The sequence below is a fragment of the Triturus cristatus genome, chromosome 2_1 (assembly GCF_964204655.1).
Source record: "Triturus cristatus chromosome 2_1, aTriCri1.1, whole genome shotgun sequence".
Taxonomy (NCBI): Eukaryota; Metazoa; Chordata; class Amphibia; order Caudata; family Salamandridae; genus Triturus; species Triturus cristatus.
Window position 1 is genome coordinate 890,174,892 of NC_140581.1, and position 23,277 is coordinate 890,198,168.

The window sequence follows — 23,277 nt, forward strand, 5'->3', positions numbered from 1 at the left end:
CTGTGATTGCTTTTTCATAAATCAATCTTTTTGTAATTTTTTTTATGGAGCTTGTTTTTCTAAAAGGACAACAGGATGTCTTCCCCCCAAAAATGAAATGTTTAAGTTTAATTTTTTGAAAGGAGGCAGTGCTCCGTGAGACCACTGCCTGATCTTCAAAAATATATTTGTCAACATTCACAAAGGGACCTTTGACCACCTCCTTTGAGGTGTCAATAAAATATAAATTTTTTGTGACTGTAATTCAGTCACAAAACATTCATGCATACCACTGCGATTCTGTATTTGGAAGAAACGCCATAAGCACGCCTCTTCCAAATCCTGATTCGCTAAACCAATTGTTATTGGATAGCAAGTTACTGAATCGCAATCCGGTACATGTACATTAGAAATTGCTTTTTTGTGGTCACCAATGGTCCAAGTGGGCCCATTTCCGACCCCACATTGCTTTTGTACATGTTCAACATGGTGACGGACATTGGCAAGTGGCCTCAAACATTGATTTTAAATGGTGATCTTTGTCAGGTTTTCATTACTCATAACAAGAGCATTTTTTATTTATTTATTGATAGTTGTTAGCTCATGGTGTACTTTTAAAAAGTAGTGACAATGACAGCCTGATCATAGTTTTAAATATCCATAATATGCTGCTGGAAGGTGGGGGGGCCTGGTCACTCCTTATTTTGAGCACGTTGTTGTGTAATTTTCTGAAATGATGTGAGATACCTCGACTTAACATATAGCGCATAGTCATCGCAGGTGCTTCACCACTTATAAAGAAAAATATCTAAAACTGCTTAATATTATTCGTTTTCCATGTTTAGAAATGTGTACAGAGCTCTCAGAACTAAAGTTTTCTATAATCTAATTCATAACCATGTTAAGTGCATTTTCTAAAAACTATCAATGTAGATTATCACTTTATTAATTAAACATTATTTCCCCCTTCAGCTGTAAAGTTTGGAAGGATGTCCAAAAAGCAAAGAGACAGCCTCTATGCAGAAGTGCAGAAGCACCAGCAACGGTTGCAGGAGCAGCGGCAACAGCAGACGGGTGAAGCCGAGGCGCTTGCCAGGGTGTACAGCAGCAGCATCACCAACGGCTTGAGCAACCTCAATAGCGAAACGGGGGCCACCTACTCCAATGGGCATGTCATTGACCTGCCCAAGTCTGAGGGCTACTACAGTGTGGATTCCTCGCAGCCTTCACCAGATCAGTCTGGAATGGACTTGACTGGGCTCAAACAGATAAAACAGGAACCAATCTATGACCTTACGTCTGTACCGAACTTATTTACCTATAGTTCCTTCAATAATGGACAATTAGCAGCTGGAATAAGCATGACGGAAATAGGTAAGTGTGACACATACTGTACCCTCTAGACTGTGCAGTCCACTTAAGTTAGATGACCTATAATGGGAAGCATAGTATTTGTAAGTCAATCCTACCCACTCATTTAAGCTTGAGGGTGTTTTTTTTTAAGTGGGCTGGGGTGTGCTGGAGAATGATCCTGGCCCCAAGGAGTGGAAGAGCACTCTCCTAAGAAAACCTTATTGTATTTGGAGTACCTTGAATATTAGGTGCTGTACTCTGAACAGTAACGGGTGCAGGGTTCAATTTATATTATGGACCTGATCAGGGTTTTGAGTGTGATGAAAAAACTGGGGGGTTTCTCGTAGGGGGGTGGACATTGTAATTATGGGTGTGGCTTAAAACTCTTATGCTAAAAATCTGTACTTAGCATAGTGTGCCGCCCGACGGGTGTTGTGCTTCTTCTGTCATTTCCTCCAGATATATAATACAAGTGACATCACACCTACAAGAGGCCAGGACTATTGGCTCTGTCAATGGTTGTAAATTGCATGAGATAAATAAGAGCCAACTATGTTTTCATTGTGTATAATAGTGAAATTGGTGCAATTTTTGAGGCTACAGCTGCCGACTTTCGAGCTCAGGAAGCAGGTTCAACCCTGACGTCAACTCAACATCCGGTGATTCAAAACATGAATATGTCCTTGTGTTATGTAACTGGTGCTCATGTAAAGCCCTCCAAGTTTGCACTATATAAAACTGAAAAACGAGTCTCATAGAAGTTACATCAAAAGCAGTGACCGGTGCTGCTTTTGCAGAGTTACGTTTTTTTTTTCTCCCACCCCGAGGGTAAAAATAGAGAGCCCGATAGGGACCCGTTTCTGCACCTGCTTTTAAGAACTGGCAGTGCTGAGCACCAGCAAGACCTGGCTTACTTAAAGCCTTGGACCTGATACATCAAAGTTTTACTATTCAGTGTCTATGGAGAAGTGTGTTGATACATAAGGGCCTAGATCACAGAACCAGAATGTAATAGAGTGTGGCAACAAAAAGCTATGTGGTACAACAGTGAACTGCACAGTGTGCAATTGTATTTTATACATTGCATGACTAATATTTACAAAGTTTTATATTTACTAGGTCAATCATAGGGAGAGGAAGTGATTAGCCCAGAATCACACAATTTGTTTGGCCCAGTGCTGCAAATGAGATAAGAACCCAGGTTACCAGAATCGAAAGCAATGAATTTTGCCACTGGAATACATACGATTTTACTATAAGCAAAATTCTTGACGCAGTACTAAAACACCCAGAAATCTAGATACCACAGTGTGTTGTATATTTTTAGCACAATATTACCTACCACATGAGTACAAAGATGTACCCTTAGGAATGGAGAATTAGCTTGGAAATTGGTGTTTCTGCACTGATTTTCACGTTTTGTACACCCCTTGGTATTTTTTCACATACGTATTTCTCCAGGTTTTACCTGAGGAAATATGGCTTAGTTAATAATAATAATAATAATAGGGTTTTGTAGAGCGCATAGTAACCCGTAAGTGTCCCAGCGCTAAGACCAGGACAGTCGAGAGGGTGAAGTGTGAGGGAGAGAAGAGAAAAAAAAAACGGGGATCAGGGGAATAGGTGTGTTTTCAGAAGTTTTCTGAACCGGAGGTAGTCTGGTTCCATCCTAAGATTGCGGGGGAGGGCGTTCCACAATCGGGCTGCGTTCACAGAAAAACGCCGTCCGCCAGTGCGTGCCTTCTTCACTCTGAGAATAGTGATAAGGTGTTCATGGTCAGAGCGAAGGGATCTTGTGGCTTTGTGGGACCTGATGAATTTTTTGAGAATGGGGGGGCCTTTGTCCAGCAGGAGTTTATGGGACAGACAGAGAGCCTTAAATTTGACTCGCTCTCTCACTGGGAGCCAGTGAAGGTGCTTCAGAGCTGGTTTGGCCGAGGATCTAGCCGGAGTGTTAGTAAGAAGCCGGGCTGCGGCGTTCTGTATCCTTTGCAGTTTGTTGAAGGTTGCTTCGGGGGCACCCAGATAGATGGCGTTGCTATAGTCCAGCCTCGAAAGGATGAGGCCTTGGATGAGCAATTTCTGGGAGACGAGAGGGAGCAGGGGCAGAATTTTCCTGATAGATTTAAGGAGCCCGAAGCAAGTCCCAGCGATTTTTTTTTGGCTTGGGTCTTGAAGGACAGGTCTTTTTCTAGCCAGATTCCCAGGCTCTTGATCTCGGTCTTGGGGACCGGGGGTTCACCCAGACAAGAGGGCCAGATGTTAGGGGGAAGGGAGAGCCCCTTTTGACCCAGGAGTAGGATATCTGTCTTGGATCCGTTGAGTTTCAGCGACGAACTATTCATCCATCCCTGAATTTCGGAAAGGCAGCTATGGAGGTTAGATGGTTCGTGGTTGGGATGAGATAGAGACACCACTAACTGAGTGTCATCGGCGTAGCTGATGATTTTCAATCCGAATGGGATAACCACCTCCTCCAATGGGGACATGTAGACATTAAATAATGTCGGGCTTAATGAGGAGCCCTGGGGCACTCCACATTGGAGGGGGGTAGCAGGGGAGCGGGTGTCGTTCTCCCAGACCTGGAAGGAGCGATAGTCTAGAAATGATGCAAACCCTAAGGTTACGGTTTTGCACAGTTCGGAATCGCGATTTGATTGGAAATTCCCCATATGTCCAAATTGTGATTACTAAGGTACTCCTAATGAAGACCATACTGTCTGTTTTCAGCTCTATTTCTTTCTCACAGGTTTTGGGCTAAAGATTTGGCAGTTCTAATGGCACACAATGCATCAACAGTCAATGTTAATAGTGGAGGTTAGAGCTGCAAGGCTAGTTCGGTACAGGCATTTCATTGTAACATGGCCAGTATTTTAAAAGGCCAATATAAGTAAATATGACCATCACATAGTAATAGTGTATGCATTGTTGAAAATGAAAAACACCAAAAGGTGTAAGTGGGCAGAGTCTATAGAACTTGATGCACATGTATTATTTACAAAACTCTTCTTGTAGGTGAAGACATTCACATTGAAATGAAACATTTCATTGTGTGGTCCACAAACAATGCCTAGAAATGATAGGCCATAACTTCTGAGCACTGATTTGCTTGCTTTCCGACGTGGTTATGCCATGTGGCCAGGCATGCAGTGTTTTCTTTGCGTAAGACAGAATTTATTGTAGAATTGCTCTTTAAAGCGTGCTGAAGGTTGCAACAGTGGATAGTGTACAAAAAAGAATATATTTAGAGTACTTTAGAAGTACTTCAGGAAGACCCTTTCCTCTTCTATCTCTCCACTGTTCCTTTTCAATCCATGTAGCAGACTAGCATGTCCACCGCTCAAATTGATTTCGTAGTTCCCTATACTAATTCTCCACTCATCCTGTTTGGGTTCCGGATTGGCGGGCTGCCCTCCCGGGCAACGGTTTAGTGCCTCGTCTGGAGTGGCGGGCACTATATAAATGCAAACCCTTCCCTCTTCCATGCCTCCACTACCCTTTTCAATCCAAATAACAGACTAACATGTCCACCACTCAAATTAATTTCACATTTCCCTAGACTAATTCACCACTAATCCTTTTTTGGTTCCAGAGTAGTGTGCTTCTCGCCTAATAGCGCTTCAACACCTCATCAGTGCCAGATTAATGAAAACCTTTTCCCTCTTCTATCCCTACACTATCCTTCTCAATCCAAATAACAGACTAACATATCCACCACTCAAATTACTTTCATATTTCACTACGCTAATTTCACCAGTAATCCGTTATAGGTTGCGAAGTAGCATGCTATTTGCCGAAAAAAAGCTTCAACGCCTCGTCAGGGTTAATAAGCACTATATAAATGCAATTACAATACACCCTGGGGATGTAACCTTGATTTAAGTTGATTTGGTTTCATTGACGGAGTAGAAGTGAGATCCAGGACTGATAATGAATCACTATAGCGCACTACGTTATTTATTGTACACAGCTGAGCTAAAAAGTGCTGCCCTACATTTGCATGATGAAAGGATATAATCATTGTAGTGTAGTAATTGTCATCTAGCACTTGGTTGTGCATGTTCAGAACGTGAAGTCATGTTTACTCAATTTTTCTGCATGTTCAGAATGAAGTCATGTTTACGTCTGCAATTCAATCCTATTCTGATCAGTAACGCACTACATATTCCACTAAAAAATCCTTATTTGTATCATAATTGAAACTCAGTCCACGTTCTCCAAATAGTTTGCCAAGTTCTTGGGAGTTAAGCGAGTGAACAGCTGAAAATGATAAATCTTTTTCCATGAGTAGCTTTGTCCTACGCCTACCTTGGGTGTGCCGTCTTCTCCCTGAAATCCATATCTAAATCACACCTCATCAGTGGTTTGAGAATCAGGCCAGACATTAAAGATTAAATATATCTAAGACAACAGCAAGACATATATACACACAGTCAAAGGTTTGTGAACAGGATGTGTGCCTACAGACTTATCCGGTGTCACACCCGTAATGTTAGTAAGAGTGCAGAATGGTTACCTTTAGCTGGGCTGGGCTGGCCTGATATTACAGGAGACAGGAACAAGCCCCTGCAGACAGGAGGGACACAGATCGGTTTGCAAACACATCCGATCCATCCACTTTCGAGGAGACAGCTCACCCTTTTCTAGCAGACTCAAACTTGATTTTCAGCAGCGGAGAAGCATCCTCCTATATTCGTTGCCCAGCCTGAAGTACTGGTCAGTGTCACGAGTTTCTCTTCATGGTCTCATCTAAACCCTACAAGTTTATATTCAAAGTATTTGGTAAGTCATGCTATAAAATTGCAATTTTTCCGAAAACGTTCTTTAGGGACAACTAGCATATCATCAAACCCCCGTGACAGGGTCGATTGTGTTTGCCACTCTTGCTCTCACAGGGAAATGTAAGGCTGGTACTAAAACATTTTCGATGGCTGCTTCTCTCCCTCACTTCCCTTGAAATGCGAATATGTAAGTATTACCTGGGAACGGAAACGATCACTTTCAGCAAGCATGCCTCTAAGCGTTCTGCATTAATAAATGTGAATGCAGTTGGTGAAAACGCAAATATATAGAAGAGATAAGGAAAACGTATTTTCTTGCATGCCATATCGGAAAGATAAACTGAGATATTGTCAAGGAGTTTTTTGTTACAGACACTGCCATTTGTAATGCATCTGTCACAACAGATACCTGGATGAGCAGATGGTTCACTTGGTTAAAAAAAATTCAGTGTTAAAAGTCACAAAAAGTTCTTGGAGGCCATGTGGAACTCCTGACTCACCAGGAGGGAGCACACAAGATATTTTACCTTTTTTCTTTCAGCATGATTGAAACTTGCTATTATCAGGAGTGGGTGGCGTAATAATGCAGAGCTCTTAACAATACTTCTTATGTTTTAATTAGCATATGTCCAATTAATATTCTGTTTGCTTTACCCAGCTAGCAGCGTGGGCATATTCAACAACAGAGACACCTTTCAATTCTGCCATGCCGTGTTGTTGCTTTCCCATTCAGCATTACTTTCATAGATACTAAACCGCAATCTTACACCTGATAAATTAAAAACAATTTTAATGCCACCCTTAAATATTGTTCCAAATTGCATGTGGCTTCTATCATAATGATATTGTGGTTTAGGGTCTGGGGTCACCAGTGTTGCCTTAGGACAACCTCCTGTCTGTGGAAAAACAGGTATAAGCCTAAAAGGTCCATAACAGCATTTGTGGAATAAAACCCTACCCGGCCAGCATTGCTTTCTTCGAGTTTGAGCAACAGGAAAAAACAACTGCTTTGATGAATGGCAACAGTGTTACACGCCCGAGGATTCACAGGTCAAGATATCTGCTTTGGTAACACAGTTATCTCTGTTATTAAGATATTTAAACAAATACCAGAGCTGAAAAACTAAGCACATTTGTTTCACATTCGCAATTGCAAACAGGTTCAGCAACACCCTTTACAATGCTTAATACTGATTAACTGTAATTGAACATAAAAGGAACGTGACCAGTAATGTGTTCCAGTTTCTGAATTGTAAGATGGCTGAATTGAATTGAAAAGTATTTGTAAGGAGTGACATTGGACTGTGTCTTCTCTTGGCATTTGTATTTCCCATGCTTATAACTGGCCTGGCAGCTTTTGACATTTCACAGTTTTAACAATGTTTTTACTTGGATTCTGTTAGACCACGCATCTTTTGGCATGATTTCCCCTGTCTTTTGCTTCTGACCTCTTGTTTTTCACTGTGTGCGCATTTCGTTTTTGCTCGTTCTAGGACTCTAGGCACTTTACGACTGCTGAGTAGTGCTAAAGTACATATGCTGGCTGTCTAAATTGTGTTGGTGATTGGTTTATCCATGACTGGCATATTTTGATTCACTAATAAGTCCCTAGTAATAAAGTGCACCAGGTGTTCCCATGGCCTGTAAATCAAATGCTACTCGTGGGACTGCAGCACTGATTGTGCCACCCACATGAGTAGTCCTGCAAACGTGTCCCAGTCCTGCCACTGCAGTGTCTGGGAGTGCAGTTTTAAACTGCCATTTCGACCTGGCATGTGCACCCACTTGTAAGGCCCAGATCTTCCCTTTTACTGTATGTACATCACTCCAGAGGTAGACCAAAGGCATCCCCGTGGGTGGGTGCAGCATATTTAAAAGGTAAGACATGTACTAGTGTGTTTTGCATGTCCTAATAGTGAAATACTGCTAATTTCGTTTTTCACTGCTGCAAGGACTATCTCTCCCATAGGGTAACATGGGGATTGCCTTGAAGTATCTTTTAAGTGTAATTTCCCATTGGGAGCAGGTAGAGATTTGGAGTTTTTGGGTCTCTGAACTCACAATTTAAAAATATATCTTTTGGTGAACTTGGTTTTTCAACTGCATGTTTGAAAATGGCACTTTTAGAAAGTGGGCCTTTTCTTGCTTAACCCTCTGCCTGTCTGTAGAATACACCTCTAGGTTGCTTGAACTCTTGTGCATTGACTCTAGACAGTCACACAAATGGAGCTGAGCTTGCATATCCTGGGCCATCAGCAGGCTTATGGGCTTTCCTGAGCTAGTGTGGTGGGAGGAGTTGGTGTACGTGTCCTCACACAAAGCCATCTCCACACCATTGTAGTGTGTCTGGAGCCAGGTCAAGGGAAGGCAGGGCTTGTGCATTACAAAGTTCTACCTTTGAAGTTTGCCTACTTTAAAGGCAGAAAGGGATATAAGTATTGGATATCCAGCACCCCAAAATCAGAACACTTCTGGGTTGAAGAAAGTCTGCCAGGAAGTAGAGCTGGATGTTGTAGGAGGGACTGCCATCCTGCCTGTTACTCTGTTGTGCTGGCCTACTGCTAGCTGCTTCTGTCCTGGGAGTGGAAGGACTGGACTTAGCTTTCTGTATTCTGCTTCCAAGGTTCTCCAAGGGCTTGTGTGTGCTTGCCTCCTGTTAAGAAGTCTCAGGGTCATCAAAGACTTCACCTACCAGTGCCTGAGCTCTTCTGCTTAGAGTCCTGACTTGCCAAGTTGTACCAAATCCAGTTCCTGGGCCCTTGGAAGTAGAATCTGGTGATGTTCAGGAGAAATTCCATGCAATGACTCCCAGTACCTGTTTTATCGACGCATCGCTGCACAAGATCGATGCATCGCCACTGCCTGCCCTGAAACGTGGTTCCTGATCGATGCATCGACCACAGCTTTCACTGCAGGCTCCAGCTCGCTTTTGCAGTACATCAGAAAATTCGCTGCAGTGTGTGTCACGTGCACCGGCTTACCAACGTCCGTGGCAACTTCTCAAATTCCAACACAGCACCTGTTTGTGGCTGGAAAATCAAAGCAGTGTCTGCTTCGCTGGTGTCACAACGACACAGCGTGGCTGGATTTTCGATACATCGTCCCTCGACACCGATTCTTCATCGACACTGCACTGCAGTAAGGAACCAAGGCCGCATGTCCAGAAACTGACACATCACCCCCCTTCCAGTAAGGAACTGAAACATCACCTCCCCTGACAGTAAGGAACCTACTCATCACCTCCTCTGCCTAGCATTAAGGAACCAACGCATCACCTCCCCTGGCCGTAAGGAATGAGGAACCACCTTCTCTGTGTAGTAAGGAACCGATACATCACTTTGCTTTTCCAGCGCCTCACCTCCCCTGCGTCCTGTACCATCTTTGATTTTTGATGCATTTAAGGTACCTTGTGCTAAAACTAGCGCATCCATTGATTTCTATGGACTAAACTTGCTTAATCTTTAAAAGTGATATTTTGACTTGTGCATGTTGGATTTTTGTCGTTTTGGTCTTGTTTTATTCAGATAAATATTGGCTCATTTTCTAAACTGGTGTGGACTCTGTATGTTGTGTTTTCACTGTGTTACTGTGTGTGTATGTACAAATGCTTTACATATTGCCTCTGACGGAAGCTTGACTGCTTGCGACAAGCTACCAATGGAGTGAGCAGGGATTTTCTTAGCTTTGTGACTCCCTTACCCTGACTAGAGTGAGGGTCCCTACTTGAACAGGGTGCAAGCCCCTGCCAACTAGAGGCCCCATTTCTAACAGATTCCTTAAGCATATTGTGGCTGCATAGTTTGTGTCGGAGTCCAGTTAGCCTGAAATCCCATTGGGATGTCTTGGAAGAGCATTCATCTTATGCGTAATTCAGCCTATGTTGACCATTACAGTAGAGTGAGTTCTCCCGGGGTACTTGGAATTGTTCTCTAGCTGGCGTGATGCCAAATATGTTTTCATTTTTTTGTGGTGTAAGGCAATATTAAATATGTTGTTTTTTCTAGTTTAGTTGCTTCTCTTGGGACTGGAGATGCTGAAAAAATATTAATTCGTTCTTATTCATGCTTGGTTTGAGCTATCATAAGAGACTGTAGTTGAACAAACCTAGGCGCGTCATGTCCATATTTTGAGAAATTTTCTTTTCTTGTGTGTTGTACAGAAATTCATAGAATTAGACTAGAGAATCATTTCCACAAGCCTCCAGGACAACTGACAGTGAGCTACAATTGTTGTCTGTCTTCTTTGTCTATAGAGGTCAATCTCTTGTGGAATGTGGAAATGGCTGAGGAGATTTAAATAGAGTTACACTGGCCCCACTCAACAATAGAAGTAGTTTCCCCATATCAAACATTCCTTTCTCAGACAATGTGTAGGGTGATATAGCCTATTGGTCTTTCAGTTATTACATTGTATGAATGCTGGTTTATTGTATATCACAGACCATCCACTAGAAGCTTTTGATAAGAAACATTTGGCAGTTCTGACACTCCTTGACGCCTTCAAAGTTTTTTTGACCTGTTTTAGCACAAAGGGTAGGCTGAATTTGCTAGATTTCATTTGTATTTTGAGGGTAAACGTTGCCACCTAAAACTGAATACCTCTTAGTCCACTGCAGATCTTAAATGATGTACATTATATCAGAACTGGGCACTTTCTCCTTTTCTATTCTTTGCCTATATACACCCATTTGCCAAAGTAACCCAAGGCATTGGCCACAGTTCCAGATGTATGGGAACTTCACATATCTAGTGTGCATCTGCAAAGAGACCTCAGAACCAAGTAAAACAAGTCACCAGCATCCACCCAGGCCTGTTTGGCAGCATCCAGATGTGAGGAAAGAGAACAGCCATGATTTGAAGGAAACAAATAGCGGGATTGCTCCTTGTGGCTCTGTCTTGACACAATCATCATTTCTTAGCCAGGAAAGCCAAAGAAATGTATTCAGTTGAATAAAATTATAAATAACCATAAAAGTATTCAGGGCATTCAATTATTACGTGACTTTTGAGTCACAAGTGAGTCAAGTGGCTAAGGCATATCAACATAAACTTACACAAAATGCTACTCTGTAATTGTCCTTTCAGCGTAATTCTATCTTGATTTTGGTTATTGTTGTGCTATGAACAGTGGCAAACAAAAAAATTGTAGGTCGCACCTACATGTATTTTATATAGGTGCTTCCTTTAATGTATTAATTCTAGTAATTTTAATTTACTCAAGAGTGAGCTTTATGACTGTGTATTTCGTTTGATAGGTCAACAGGCCAATGGACCAGACAGCCTCTGCTAAAATTGATGATAGAAGAGCCAACCATAGATTTCCTATTCAAATAAAGTTAATTTATGGTCTTAAATCAATCTAAAAACAACAGTCCAAGAGGTTGTGGCTTAGTGATCTGGTACCTGGCCCATGTGATGCCTCAGGCATGGACATTTGGTCAACCAGGACGCATTCACAAAGGTTTTCGTGCATGCAAGTTGAGGAAAAATATTTCTGGATCCTAATTAAACGAATCAGGGTACTTGGATCTCTTGTAGACTGATGAACCTAATGATGCAGACAACCATTAGTGTGGCACAGTTACTGCAACCTTAATTGTAAGAGCTGTGGTGAGAAATCAGCTTTTGTAAGGTATTAACCAAATAATATGGTGAGCAACAACAAGCGTATAGTTTATCCACATTCTTATTATTATTCTGATTATTATTAGGATGATTATTCTTATTATTAGGGGATTAGTAATCTCGAAAGATATGTACAAATCATGAGTGTAAGCATAGAAGGTGTAAAGGTTTGCATGTTTTAAAGATTAGGGTCTTAATGGTCAAAACTCAGTAGGATGTTGCTATTTCAAATAGCTTTGGAGGTACAGTACTCATTATCCGCCCTGGGCCCCAATCACAGCGATATATTTAATTATTATGCACTTTGAGCCCCAGTCACAAAATATTAGAAATGCCTAAATTAAATTTACGCATGTAAAAAATGCGAACCACAGCATGCGAATCTGTCAGATAAATTGGAAGTTAATATATCATAACTCTTTTGAAACCAAAGGTTCAGCAGGGCCGGCTCGAGTCCCCTACTGAATGTATATGTACCTCGAGGTACTCCAATATCTCCTCCACATTATGCAAATTAAAGATTTTCATATAATGTTGGCAAGCACATGTCTCACCATCTTACTTCTCTTTTGCCACGTTCTTACCTTTTTCCTACCGTCTTAAACATGCGACTTCTATAATGGGCATGGCACTTGAGGCTAGGCCACGACGGATACACATGAAGTGCTCAAATTATGTATTTCTTCTGCTGTTTATGTCCCTACATAATTTGACATCGACAGGAAAAAAATATTAGACCTTCTTCAGTGCTCTGTGGCCACGTTGTGGGTTGTCATGGCTATTGCAATCAGATTTTAGTTGTGGTATTAGTTTAGTAACTTTTTTGCTGTGTCTATCACTTTTCTGGAATCATCCTCAGGGCACGACAAACTGCCTTAAAAAGTACCAAAGGATACTACGCAAGTATCTTCCAAAAATATAAACAATGGAGTTCAGCAATAGGCAGCCTGTCTTATCACTTTGAATTCCTTGTTTTGTTCATTTCACAACTACACCTTACATTTAGAGGCATAAGAGGATCTTTCTAGCCGCCAGTTCTTCCAAAGAGAGGGAGATTGAAGTCTCAATCTGAAAACTCATACTAATCTTGCTGGCCTCTTCTGCCTTGTCACTACAGCCAACATTGACCCAAAGATTGCCTTACTTGTTGCCGGTGTTTCATTTGTAAATGAATATGTGCCGTGGTCCGAGGTTTGCCTCAGATGCGCTTTCAAATGTCGGGGCGCCGAACCCCAGTCTTGATTCCACCTCATGCATCTTTGATGCACCGATAGACACTTCCTTCCACTTTATCTCACTCTTGTAGGTTCTTTTCATTCCTGCTTTGTTCCTTTCTCAGGTGTTTTCGGCATTTGTGCTCCTCCTTGTTTCCAGCTTGTGTATTTTTCCTTCTCTTGCTCTAGGTCAAAGAAAAAGTAAGTCTAAGTCCCCAAAATTGAATGCGGTGTGTCCCACCTGCAACCACTGGCTCAAATTCAGCACTGCTTATTGTTTTAGGTATGACATAAGCAGATCCTTGATGAAAGTTGCCTTTTACATTGCTTCAGGTGTCTCAGCAATTAATAGTGCAGAAGGAGCAGGGGCACCGGGCTGTGGGTTGTGATGTGTCCACTTCTCCCCAATAAAGGCCTGTTTTTTTTTCTGCCAATTTGGGTACGTGGGCCAAAAATCCATGCTTCCATTTAAGATCTTGGCGCCTTTCCTACAGCACTGCATCCTTTCCCATGATCAACAACAGCTCAGGAGTGGCCAGTCCTAAAGGACACATCACCATGCACTGCAAACGTCCCAGAGTAATGACGATTTACCTCAGTCTGAGTCACCACGAAAGAACACTGGGTAGGCGATACCAGGCGGTACTAGTCAGTTAGCATTTTTATGTATCTCTCCTCTAGGCAGAGGGATGCCCTGTGCTGAGAACCTGAACAGCGTATGATGTCTCCATAGAGCTTTCAGGAAGAAATCAGTAGAAACACGTCGTCGCCACTCTCCCTTTACTAAAAGGTAGCACATTCTCAGAGAACCTGAGAGCACCTAAGAGTGGGCACAGTAATGCACACTATTGTATTTCTCTCTAGCTTCCAGACTTCTCCCTTTGATATTTTTTCAGTTGAGTGCGCTTCACGGGCACTTAGAAATAGCATCTGCAGTTTTGGATTGACTAAGACACTGTCATGGAAAAATCTACTTTTTCACACTCTAGGCCCTGATTACGAGTCGGGAAAAGGTGGTGTAAACATGTACCCCTTTGTGATCCAAAATTAAGATTTGTAGTAGACCGGCCAACCCTGCAATGTGCCCCTAATGCATTTCGGCAGGACTAACCTGCCAAAATCTACCACGTGTAAACGTGTCGGCGATTCTCATACATGTGGAGATTTGTGTGAAAACACCATATTCAACATGTAATTTCACATTTTCTGCAGTAAAGCTCAGTATAGGAGATATTCGTCAAACGCAGTGAGTGTTGTAAAAACCCCAGCCTCTCCGCTCTCACTTTTTTTCAGGGTATTACTGTTCAATTTCACTATTTTTCACCATTCCCTGGATTTTTTTAACGGTTAAAAAAAATGTGTGCACAATGTATTCTAAACACTCAGAGCACTAGAAAATGAACTTTCCTTCAGGAAGAAACTTGAGAGATGGCTGTTTCCCTGTCAGTTTACCAGAGGCCCTACTCTCAGCACAGTACTCACCAGCGCGGGAAAGCGTTCAGGTAGTTATGCGCTTTACAAAACGTAAACATAAACACATAAACAGGGGTGTAGCACAGGCCCCTGTGGCACGGGGGCCCAAATCTTTAACGGCCCCCGAAACCCTTCAGAGGGGCCCCTTTCTGCCCTAGGCCAATGAATACCTGTGAGATATGGAAGACTCAGGCACCCCCTTCACGTTCTGTTGGGTGGGGGCATCATTTTAGGTTATGCCACTGATTCTAAAATCTAAATCTACAGTACAATTAAATATCTGTGCCCTACTGCTTAGATAGGAACGATCTGATTGAATGAAGTTTTACAGTATATTGAATATTTATTGCTGTTTCTGTTGATGGAGTTTAACCCTACCATACTCTGTTAGAAAAACAGGAGCGCTCCAGTCAGATAATGTTTTACACTGAAAAGACACATATTTGGCTTTGTGAAGGATAAGTTACGGATATTTATAAATATTTTTCTAGCATACTTCAGTAAGGTCTTTAGGTCCAGCTTTGCTGTAAAGGCACAAATCACACATTTTTGAAGGCACTCAAATATCACATAGGTCAGCTAAAATTAAAAGAAACAGAGTTTGCAGATTTATATCAGCAGAAATTCAGCTTGCAACTGTAAGAAAACTGCCGTCATATAGCAAATTTTCTGGAACCGTAAGTGTAGGTAGTTCTTAAAATGTAAAATAAAATAAGTGCAGGAGCCCAATTTTGTTTCCTAGATCCTGCTGCTACAAAAGACAGGACAGCTGAATTTCAAGGTTGCCTTGCCTTGATCCTACCACCGCCTAACAATTCCGGTTGCTTCATCCTAGTGTTGCACATTCCTTTTCATCCCCAGTCCCACATTGTCACTGTTTTCTTACCCTCTCCCTTTCTTCCCTTTCACCTTTCTCTTGCTGTGGGCCGAAGCCTGTTGATGTATAATGAACGTGTCCTCGTGCTCACCACTTTCAGCCACCGGCTCAAACTAAGTATTGAGTGTTCGGATATGGATGAGCACAGGAATGTTTGCAGGGTAAGAGCATGGGTTTTCATTGGGAAACCACTGCAGCATTTTGAGCCAGATGTATCAAGCAGTTTACTGGTCAGAAAACAGCCCGATTCGCAGAATCAGGCTATTTGCGACTGAAAAAATCCATGTTTGTATGTATCACTCCCAAATTGCGCTTCAGTAACATGTTACCGAATCGCAGTATGGAATTTCGAATACATACCAATTATTCGGTATTAGGAAGGGGTGCGCTTAGGGCATCCCTCCCTAATACCAAATTGCAGTGGTATGTCTGAATGTTAAGTGACTGAAAGGCAGTCACTAAACATTTACATTTTACCATCTCCAAGTAGCTGGAAGGGGTTCCCAAGGTACCCCTTCACTTTTGCAAATGTTCCTAAAAATGTTTTTTAAGAGCAGGCAGTCGTCCCACGGGCTTTCATGTTCGGTGCAGGTGATTTCTGGTGAGCCCCCCAAAATGTCAGAAATCAATACATATGATGTCTGTCTAATTTGTTCCTTTAGATCGTTTGTCTGAAACTTTCCCTGTTGTATGGCGAGAGGGTATTCGACCCTCCTTATGATTTGGGGTGGATGGCCAGATTCGTTTTGCACCAGTAGGGCTGTGTTAACAAATATCGAAATACAGAAATATTCGTTGCACTAGTTTACACATCAGTGCCATAATAATCCTCTTTTTATTGCATTCATCAATTTAATTGGGAGGGGGAAAAAACCTCTTAAAATAGTTATGAGGGTAATGGGCCTTATGAAGACACAACCCACGACACTTTACCATCTTTGGTGACATGGAGGTTAAAATGTATGATTTGCCATTTCACTTTCAGTTTATAGTGCATGTTATTACAAGATGAAATTAAAAAACTGCAGCAAAGTTTCACAACAAAATGCATTTAGCTCATCTGGTCACAAACTTGTATGAATGCAGTAAAATGGGGACTGATTTTCAGAATGAAAACTATTCATGGGTCTTTTCTGTAAATTCTCAAACATCCCACCTTACTCCCCCTAAATCAGCATCATAGAGAATTTTTAATAGGTTAGATGTGCATGCAATAATGTCTGGCATGTAAGAAAAAGGTGGTCAGACCAGAAGTTGAGTGGCTTCAGTGGCCCTTGGAGGAGTAGTTTGTCGCCATGTGGAGTCTGGGGTCTGAGGCACAATTTTACTTTTATAGAGAGATTTGAGGATGTTTCCATAGCAAGGTGAGATTTGTTTAGCTTGTTGCCAAATTGCAGTTGGGTGGGACGAAGAAGGAAGGAAAAGAACTAGTGTCTCTTGTAGACATGTTTTCATTTGTAGTCCATTTTCAAAGGGTTTACATTTTGGGATGTGTTCTGAGTTCTAAAGTATGTGTAGAGATGTTTTACTGTTTCTCATTTCAAATAGAATGCCCATGTTTGACATCTAGGATGTACAGGAATTTGTAAATGTACAGGAATTTATATAGCGCAAATCACCAAGCGGTCTCTAAGCGCTTGCTTAGGGAACCCGTCCTGGTATCCCCCTGTGAGATAACCCGGCAGGGCATCCGCAAGGTGAAAGCCAGGCATCCCACCGCGAGGGGCCGTTGTGGAGATTAAGCAAGCTATTGCCCAGAGTTGCAGAGTGTGAACCCATGAATTGAGTATCACAATGAGGTAATTGTTCCTCCAACCTCTGAGCAGTGAGAAGTTTACCAACGAAGATTTGTGTATGAAGTCGGTTCTAACTATCCATGCACACTATTCTTTCACCAAAAATCCTGCATCAATTTACTGAATAAGGCCTTGTCTTGCAGCTCATGGACCAGAAGACGATACCTGTGTGAATGTTATTAGAATGGTGCAGACCCCTTTCTCTGATGGACACTTCTGAATCATGGGGAAGGCACCCCAGAGAGCTGATGCTGATCGGAAGCCATAATAATGGAAGACTGTACATTAACACATGTTTCTAATATTACATTCTATGTGAACCCCAACTTAGTTTAATATATATATTTACCTTCATCTTCTGGAATTTAAAATCAGTTTGGATCAAACCCTCATCTTCTTTTAATCTCTAGTCTCATCTGCTGACATGTGTTCACATTTTTGGATGAAACTTGGCTGGTGCCTGGGAATAGGACAGAGTAATCCCCTAAAACCTACTCTTTGTCCGATCAGAAACTAGTCATGTGTGCACTATGAATCAATTCAGCCCTTAATGAAACAATCTCTTTGAGATTTTGAAGTGTACTTTAGAATTCCCTCTTACATACCCTCATGCATGGGGATCTCATTCAGAAAACACATTTGCACTCATTCCCATCTCATACTGTAGCTATGTTGTCAGTCTGGTGTGTATTCGCTATGACTACTGGAACACAGCTGACGGCTGAAGCACAGCTGACCCAAACCCCAGAATTTAGGGCCAGCAGTACAAATCTTTCCTGGAGGTTACAAATGGCCAGATTTGCAGAATCAGGGATTTGTGACAGCAAAGAGGCATTTTGAAATGTTCCAAAGCCAAATTGTGATTCTCATTCATGGTTATAATAATTTTGCCCCGTTAGAATTGAGAAACATATTTTTGATTTTGAAACCATAGGTATTTATTTTTTTATGATCCGTATTTCTTTGGAGCTGGAAATTCTCAAAAAGAAAACAATTCCTCTTTTTTAACCAAAAATCGCCTCTTCATAGTCGGCAGCAACAACAGTAGAACACTTTCTTGTGAACAGGTCACTTCTGTTGACACTGATTGAGGCAGGTTTACACGGATAGTGGAGGTGGAAGCTTCCTTCCCTCCATTTTCTTTCAGAGTGTTTTTCTGATTAATGAGTGTATAAGGGCAAAACATGCAACTTGCCTGTTATGTTTCTGCCATCCCCGAAAAAGGGTGCTAGATATTCAGTTTCAAATTTTTAATTAACCCTGTAAAGACAAATAATTCCAAGAAGTGAAACAAATGATCAGTCAGGTGCACTATTACATTGAGGTATGGGAGGCTCGTTTTTCATTTTTAAATAGTATTTTAAGTATAACAGAATGTCCGACAGATGCACACACCATTGCAAACCAGTTTGCACCTGACCTGATGGGGGACAATGGACCTCTGGGGGGGGGGGGCGCTGTGTTTAGAAATAACTTACAATTTAAAAGCACCTGCTACACAGTTCCTCCTCTGGCCAGCTTTCAGGCAGCAATAAAAATGCCAAGATAACTCTTGGGATTAATGTTCCTGCTAGAGAGAGAAAATAGAGTTTTGTCTAGTGGCAGTTTTGACTCGCCATAAAGTAGTGAAAGGGTTAATGTGACTGCTGCAAAGAACAGATCTATAGTATATTTAGAGAACTGAGTGGATTAGTGAAACCAGCCTTTACCAGCGCTTTAAAACAAATGAAATGTATGTGAGAGAGGGACTATAGAGAGATGAGGGGCACTTTCGCCAGCTGGTAGTGAGGGAACGAGGAATATGAATACCGAACGCCACCGGCACTAAAGCCTGGCCTGATCGATGTTAAATACATAGTGGATAATTTTTTATTTCCTACTGACTCAGACCTAGTTTTATACAGTCTAAGTTTTATCCTTAAATTACTATATTTGTTTTCTCATGACTGTGTCACATGTGTGGTTAGGAGAATCCCATCAAATGTGGTGTGGTGAACACCCACTTCTAGCTCAGTAATTAGCACACCTTCCAGTACTTTAAGTTACACTCGAAAGATCCACTTATAACTATAGTAGGGTGTAAGAAAATGCACAGTTTACTCCAATTTCACATCTTGTATGAAACATCAATACAACTATGACTATAAATTAATTCAGGTTTTAATTGAACCTGAGAAAAAGAGAACAGCATTAGGGAAAATAATTGAAAATTGTTAGGAAAGAATAGAATAAAATTATTTTAGATTTCCAAACGCCAGAGTTCACCTATAATGATGGAGAAAAAGGGTATAAGTTAATTTTATTGTGAATATTTCTCACTTGTACCAGTTTATCCAACTTGGTAAGCTATGAATACGTCAACAGAACGTTTTTGTGAAAAAAGCCTTGCAGGTGTAATTTACATCCACGAGAAGATGCGCCATACCATTTCAAAATGTTTATCTGTTTCATTAATTATCACAAGCATATATCTGTGTATATTACTACAAAACGATCTATGGATTATGCCAGATTTTAAGAAACGTTTGATAACATACATGGGCATGTTTACTTATCAGTTTATTTTCTGTATTTTGTACCCCATGTACACTATCAATAGTTGTAATTCATGTAAAGTCCCTGCACTGACAGAGACATATGTAAAGTTTCAGAAAAATCTGATGGTTATTCCAATTGGGAGAACTTGAATCATGCACAAACAGTGTTGCTTAATGGGTGAAGCCTCGTGTAGAGATGAGTGTGCCCCCTTAAGGTTCAATTTTGGAATCGCAGCATGGGAGACTCACGCTTCATCTTTCCAAAACAAAGTAACTTTAAATGTACTCTACATCTTGTATTGAGACCATATGGCCTCAGTGACCCAGGGCCCCTGCAGTAACACACTCCTACATGGAGACTAGTGACAAAGTTAATTAGCTCTTAAATGACTGTATAGTCAATTTGCTCACTGACACCAACCACCTCTTTCTCCTCCCACACCAATATACCGCCCCCCAACTGGATATAAACTCTCCCAGCCATCTTTTCAGCTATCTTTAATGCTCTCTATTCATAAGATGTGCCCATTCCTCATTGCTTCCATACCTACTTGCTTCCTGACTACAGTCAGGTTTTCTGGTATGAGGGTAAAGTCACAACACCTAGTCCATGTCTTTCCTTGTTCCTCAGTGTGTTAAACTTTAGAGCCGATATAAGCAATTTGTATAAACAAACAGTGAACCATATACCAGTCTTTTGTAGACACTTGCATTACTTATTATGCTATTGAAAGCAGTTATATTATCAAGCCATACCACTCCTTAATCTGTAGTTGATACTCTGTACTCTGCCTAGAATAGTTGGTGATATGTGTGAGAAGTTTCGAAAAATGAAAATAAAGACAGCTTGAACAAAAAGTTTGAAATCTTTCATTTAACTTCAAAAAGACAATTCAGATAGTAGCATGCTGTAAGAAATCGAGGTATTTATGGGGGTGAAACCCTTACTCAAGCAACAACCACAATTCTTTTCAGGGTGAACTACAAAACGTCATATAATTAACCTGTGCGAAACCCTTTGGTAGCTTAGCACAAAAGCAGCTAGGCGCGACTTAGATGCACTGTGCAAAGTATTTCTGCAGCACACAAAAAGTAATAAAGTGAGAACAGATCACAAGCTAAAACCCCAAACAAATGTAGAAAAATAGTGTACATTTTAATAAATAATAGGAGACCAAAACAACAAACATCTAATCAGTAGAACCAGAGATATACAATTAGACTTTTTTAGGTAGGTATAGCAACTAAAAGTACAAAGCACCACTTCCAGTCATCTGGTCATGCTAGACTGAAGGAAAATCATAATTTCAGGCCAACTGCGATGGAGCATTGGCAAGATACCGGGACCAGGTTAGTCCCGCTGAAAAAGTTACCTTCTCAAAGTCTGGGACGAAGAGTCGACAACTTCAGGATTTCTTTTTTGGTAGAGGAGTGTACTCTGGTGCCAGCTGAGGGTACAGGACATGGGAAGACAGGGTCTCACTCTAGCAGAGGCCAACAGGGAATCTGTCAGGCCCAGTCACAGCACATCATCTGGGCAGTTGCAGGGAGGTCTCTGGATCTTGTGTTCCTATGGCTGAGAACAGGATGGTCAGCAAACCGACCCTTGAAGTCACTCAGGTACACTCGAATGAAGAGAGCAGGTCCAGTTTTCCTTTGCAGAGGGCTCTGTATGCCTCAATATGCAGGGCAATCCTCTGAAGAACAAGGCAGAACTCAAGCAGTAGGACAGTACTCTTGAGGAACAAGGCAAGCCTCTAGCAGCACGGCAGTCTATCTGGAAAGAGCAGGACAGTCTTCTGAAGAACAAGGTAGGCCTCAAGCAGCAGGGCAATTGTCTGAGAAACAAAACTGGCCTCAAGCAGCAGGTTATTCCTCTGAAATACAAGGCAAGCCTCAAGCCACAGGCGGTCTTCTGATCACAGTAGGGCAGTCCTCTGAGGATCAAGGTAGGCTTCAAACAACAGGGCAGTCCTCTGGGGAACAAGGCAGGCCTCAAGCAACAGGGCCGTTCTCTGTGGAACAAAATAGTCCTTCTTCTGCAATAGCCACAGCCTCAGAAGTGTTCTAAAGAGCTGGTCCTGAAGGTCCAAAATGTATGCCTGGTGTCAGCCTTTGAAGTGGGGAAAATGTCTAGGCTATCCCCACATATGATTCTGGAGAGTTCTTCCCTTCCCCTGTCAAGGCTCTAAGAAGTCTGGGGTGACAAAAGACCAGTTTCAGGTCCATTTGTGTCTTTGCTCCAGGCAGCCGTTTGAAATGTTAGTGGTGCAGCGAACAGCTTCACCCCAGCAATCAAGGCAGGTTGGCTCATCCTGCCTACACCTAGTCCCCGTTGTCTCAATGTATGGGAGCAATACACAAACCCCAACAGTAGAACCTTTAACAGTAATGCAACCCAGGACATTGCCAGAGTCACAAAACTGGTTAGGGCAGCAAGATGGCAACTTTCTAAAGGTAACATTTCCAGAATTGTGACTTAAAATCCGACTTCACCGTTAAAGAGGATTTTATATTACAATTCATTTGAGTCTAAACATGACATTTCTACCTGCTCTTAAATCAAAAGATATCACTTATTAAATGTGAAAAGGTAACCCAAAAATATCCTATGGGAGAGGTAGGCCTTACTGCAGTAAAAACAAAATTAGGAGATTTTCACTACCAGGATATGTAAAGCATATGTTCTACATTTTAAATACAATTCACAGTGCCCTATGGGCTGCTTAGGGCCTACCTTAGTGTTGCCTTATGTGCATTAAAAAGGAAGTCTTAGGCCTGGCAAAAAGTTTATTATGCAGTTCAAAGCTGCACTGCACTACAGGCTGCAAAGGCAGGCATGAGGCCTGCTTTAAAATACTATTTTAGTGGGTGGCAGATTGAGTACTGCAGCCCACCCATAACATTTTATTTGCAGGCCCTGGGTACTATGTAGGTCCATATACTAGGTACTTAAAAGTAAATTGAATGTGCCAATCAGGTGTTGACCAATTTTACCATGTGTAAGTGACCGAACACAACCACTTTAGCAGTGGCAAAGTGCACTGAGTCCTAATGCCAACAAAAATGAATTCAGAAAACAGGTGGGGGTGAAGGCAAAAGGTTGGGGGTGACCCTGGTGAGAGGGCCAAGTCCAACATGCGCAATAGGAAATTGTCAATATATGTATCAGTGCCACACATTTTTGTCTCTAAAAGCTAATGTAATTTTGGACAATATTAAATGAAAATGTGGGTTTGCATATTTTAAATACAAAATAAAGTTTTACGGCTTCCATTGCAAGCACATCACAGTAAATCCAGAGTTAAATGCTGCATTAATTAAAAGATGCAGTGTGTTCCATGGACCATATTTAATCACATCTCTGTTTCTCTTGTACTAACTAATAGTATCAATATGCTGTAAGATCATGCTGCAGATAAATAGGTTCACATATATACATTAAAAGTGTTTGAAACGTGATGCATGAATAATGTATAGCTAACATACAATTTCGAAGAAGGCATCACTGACAGTTCCTGGTGATATTTCAAGCAAAGTTGAATCATACCAGATTAATGCTATTTTAGTTTAGTATTCATTATGAAGTTCACAAATTCTACATGTACATTTATTATCACATCCTCTTCATGATCACACCCTT

The 23,277-nt window shown here is 41.5% G+C and overlaps 1 protein-coding gene across 1 annotated transcript in view; it reads left to right on the top strand.

The window, feature by feature from the left end:
- RORB (RAR related orphan receptor B) overlaps positions 1-23,277 on the top strand; it is a 365,246-nt gene that overhangs the window by 244,779 nt on the left and 97,190 nt on the right. Inside the window, exon 4 of the mRNA XM_085633060.1 lies at positions 952-1,353. Coding sequence (XP_085489186.1) covers positions 952-1,353 — 402 coding nt within the window. The remainder of the gene's footprint in view (positions 1-951; positions 1,354-23,277) is intronic.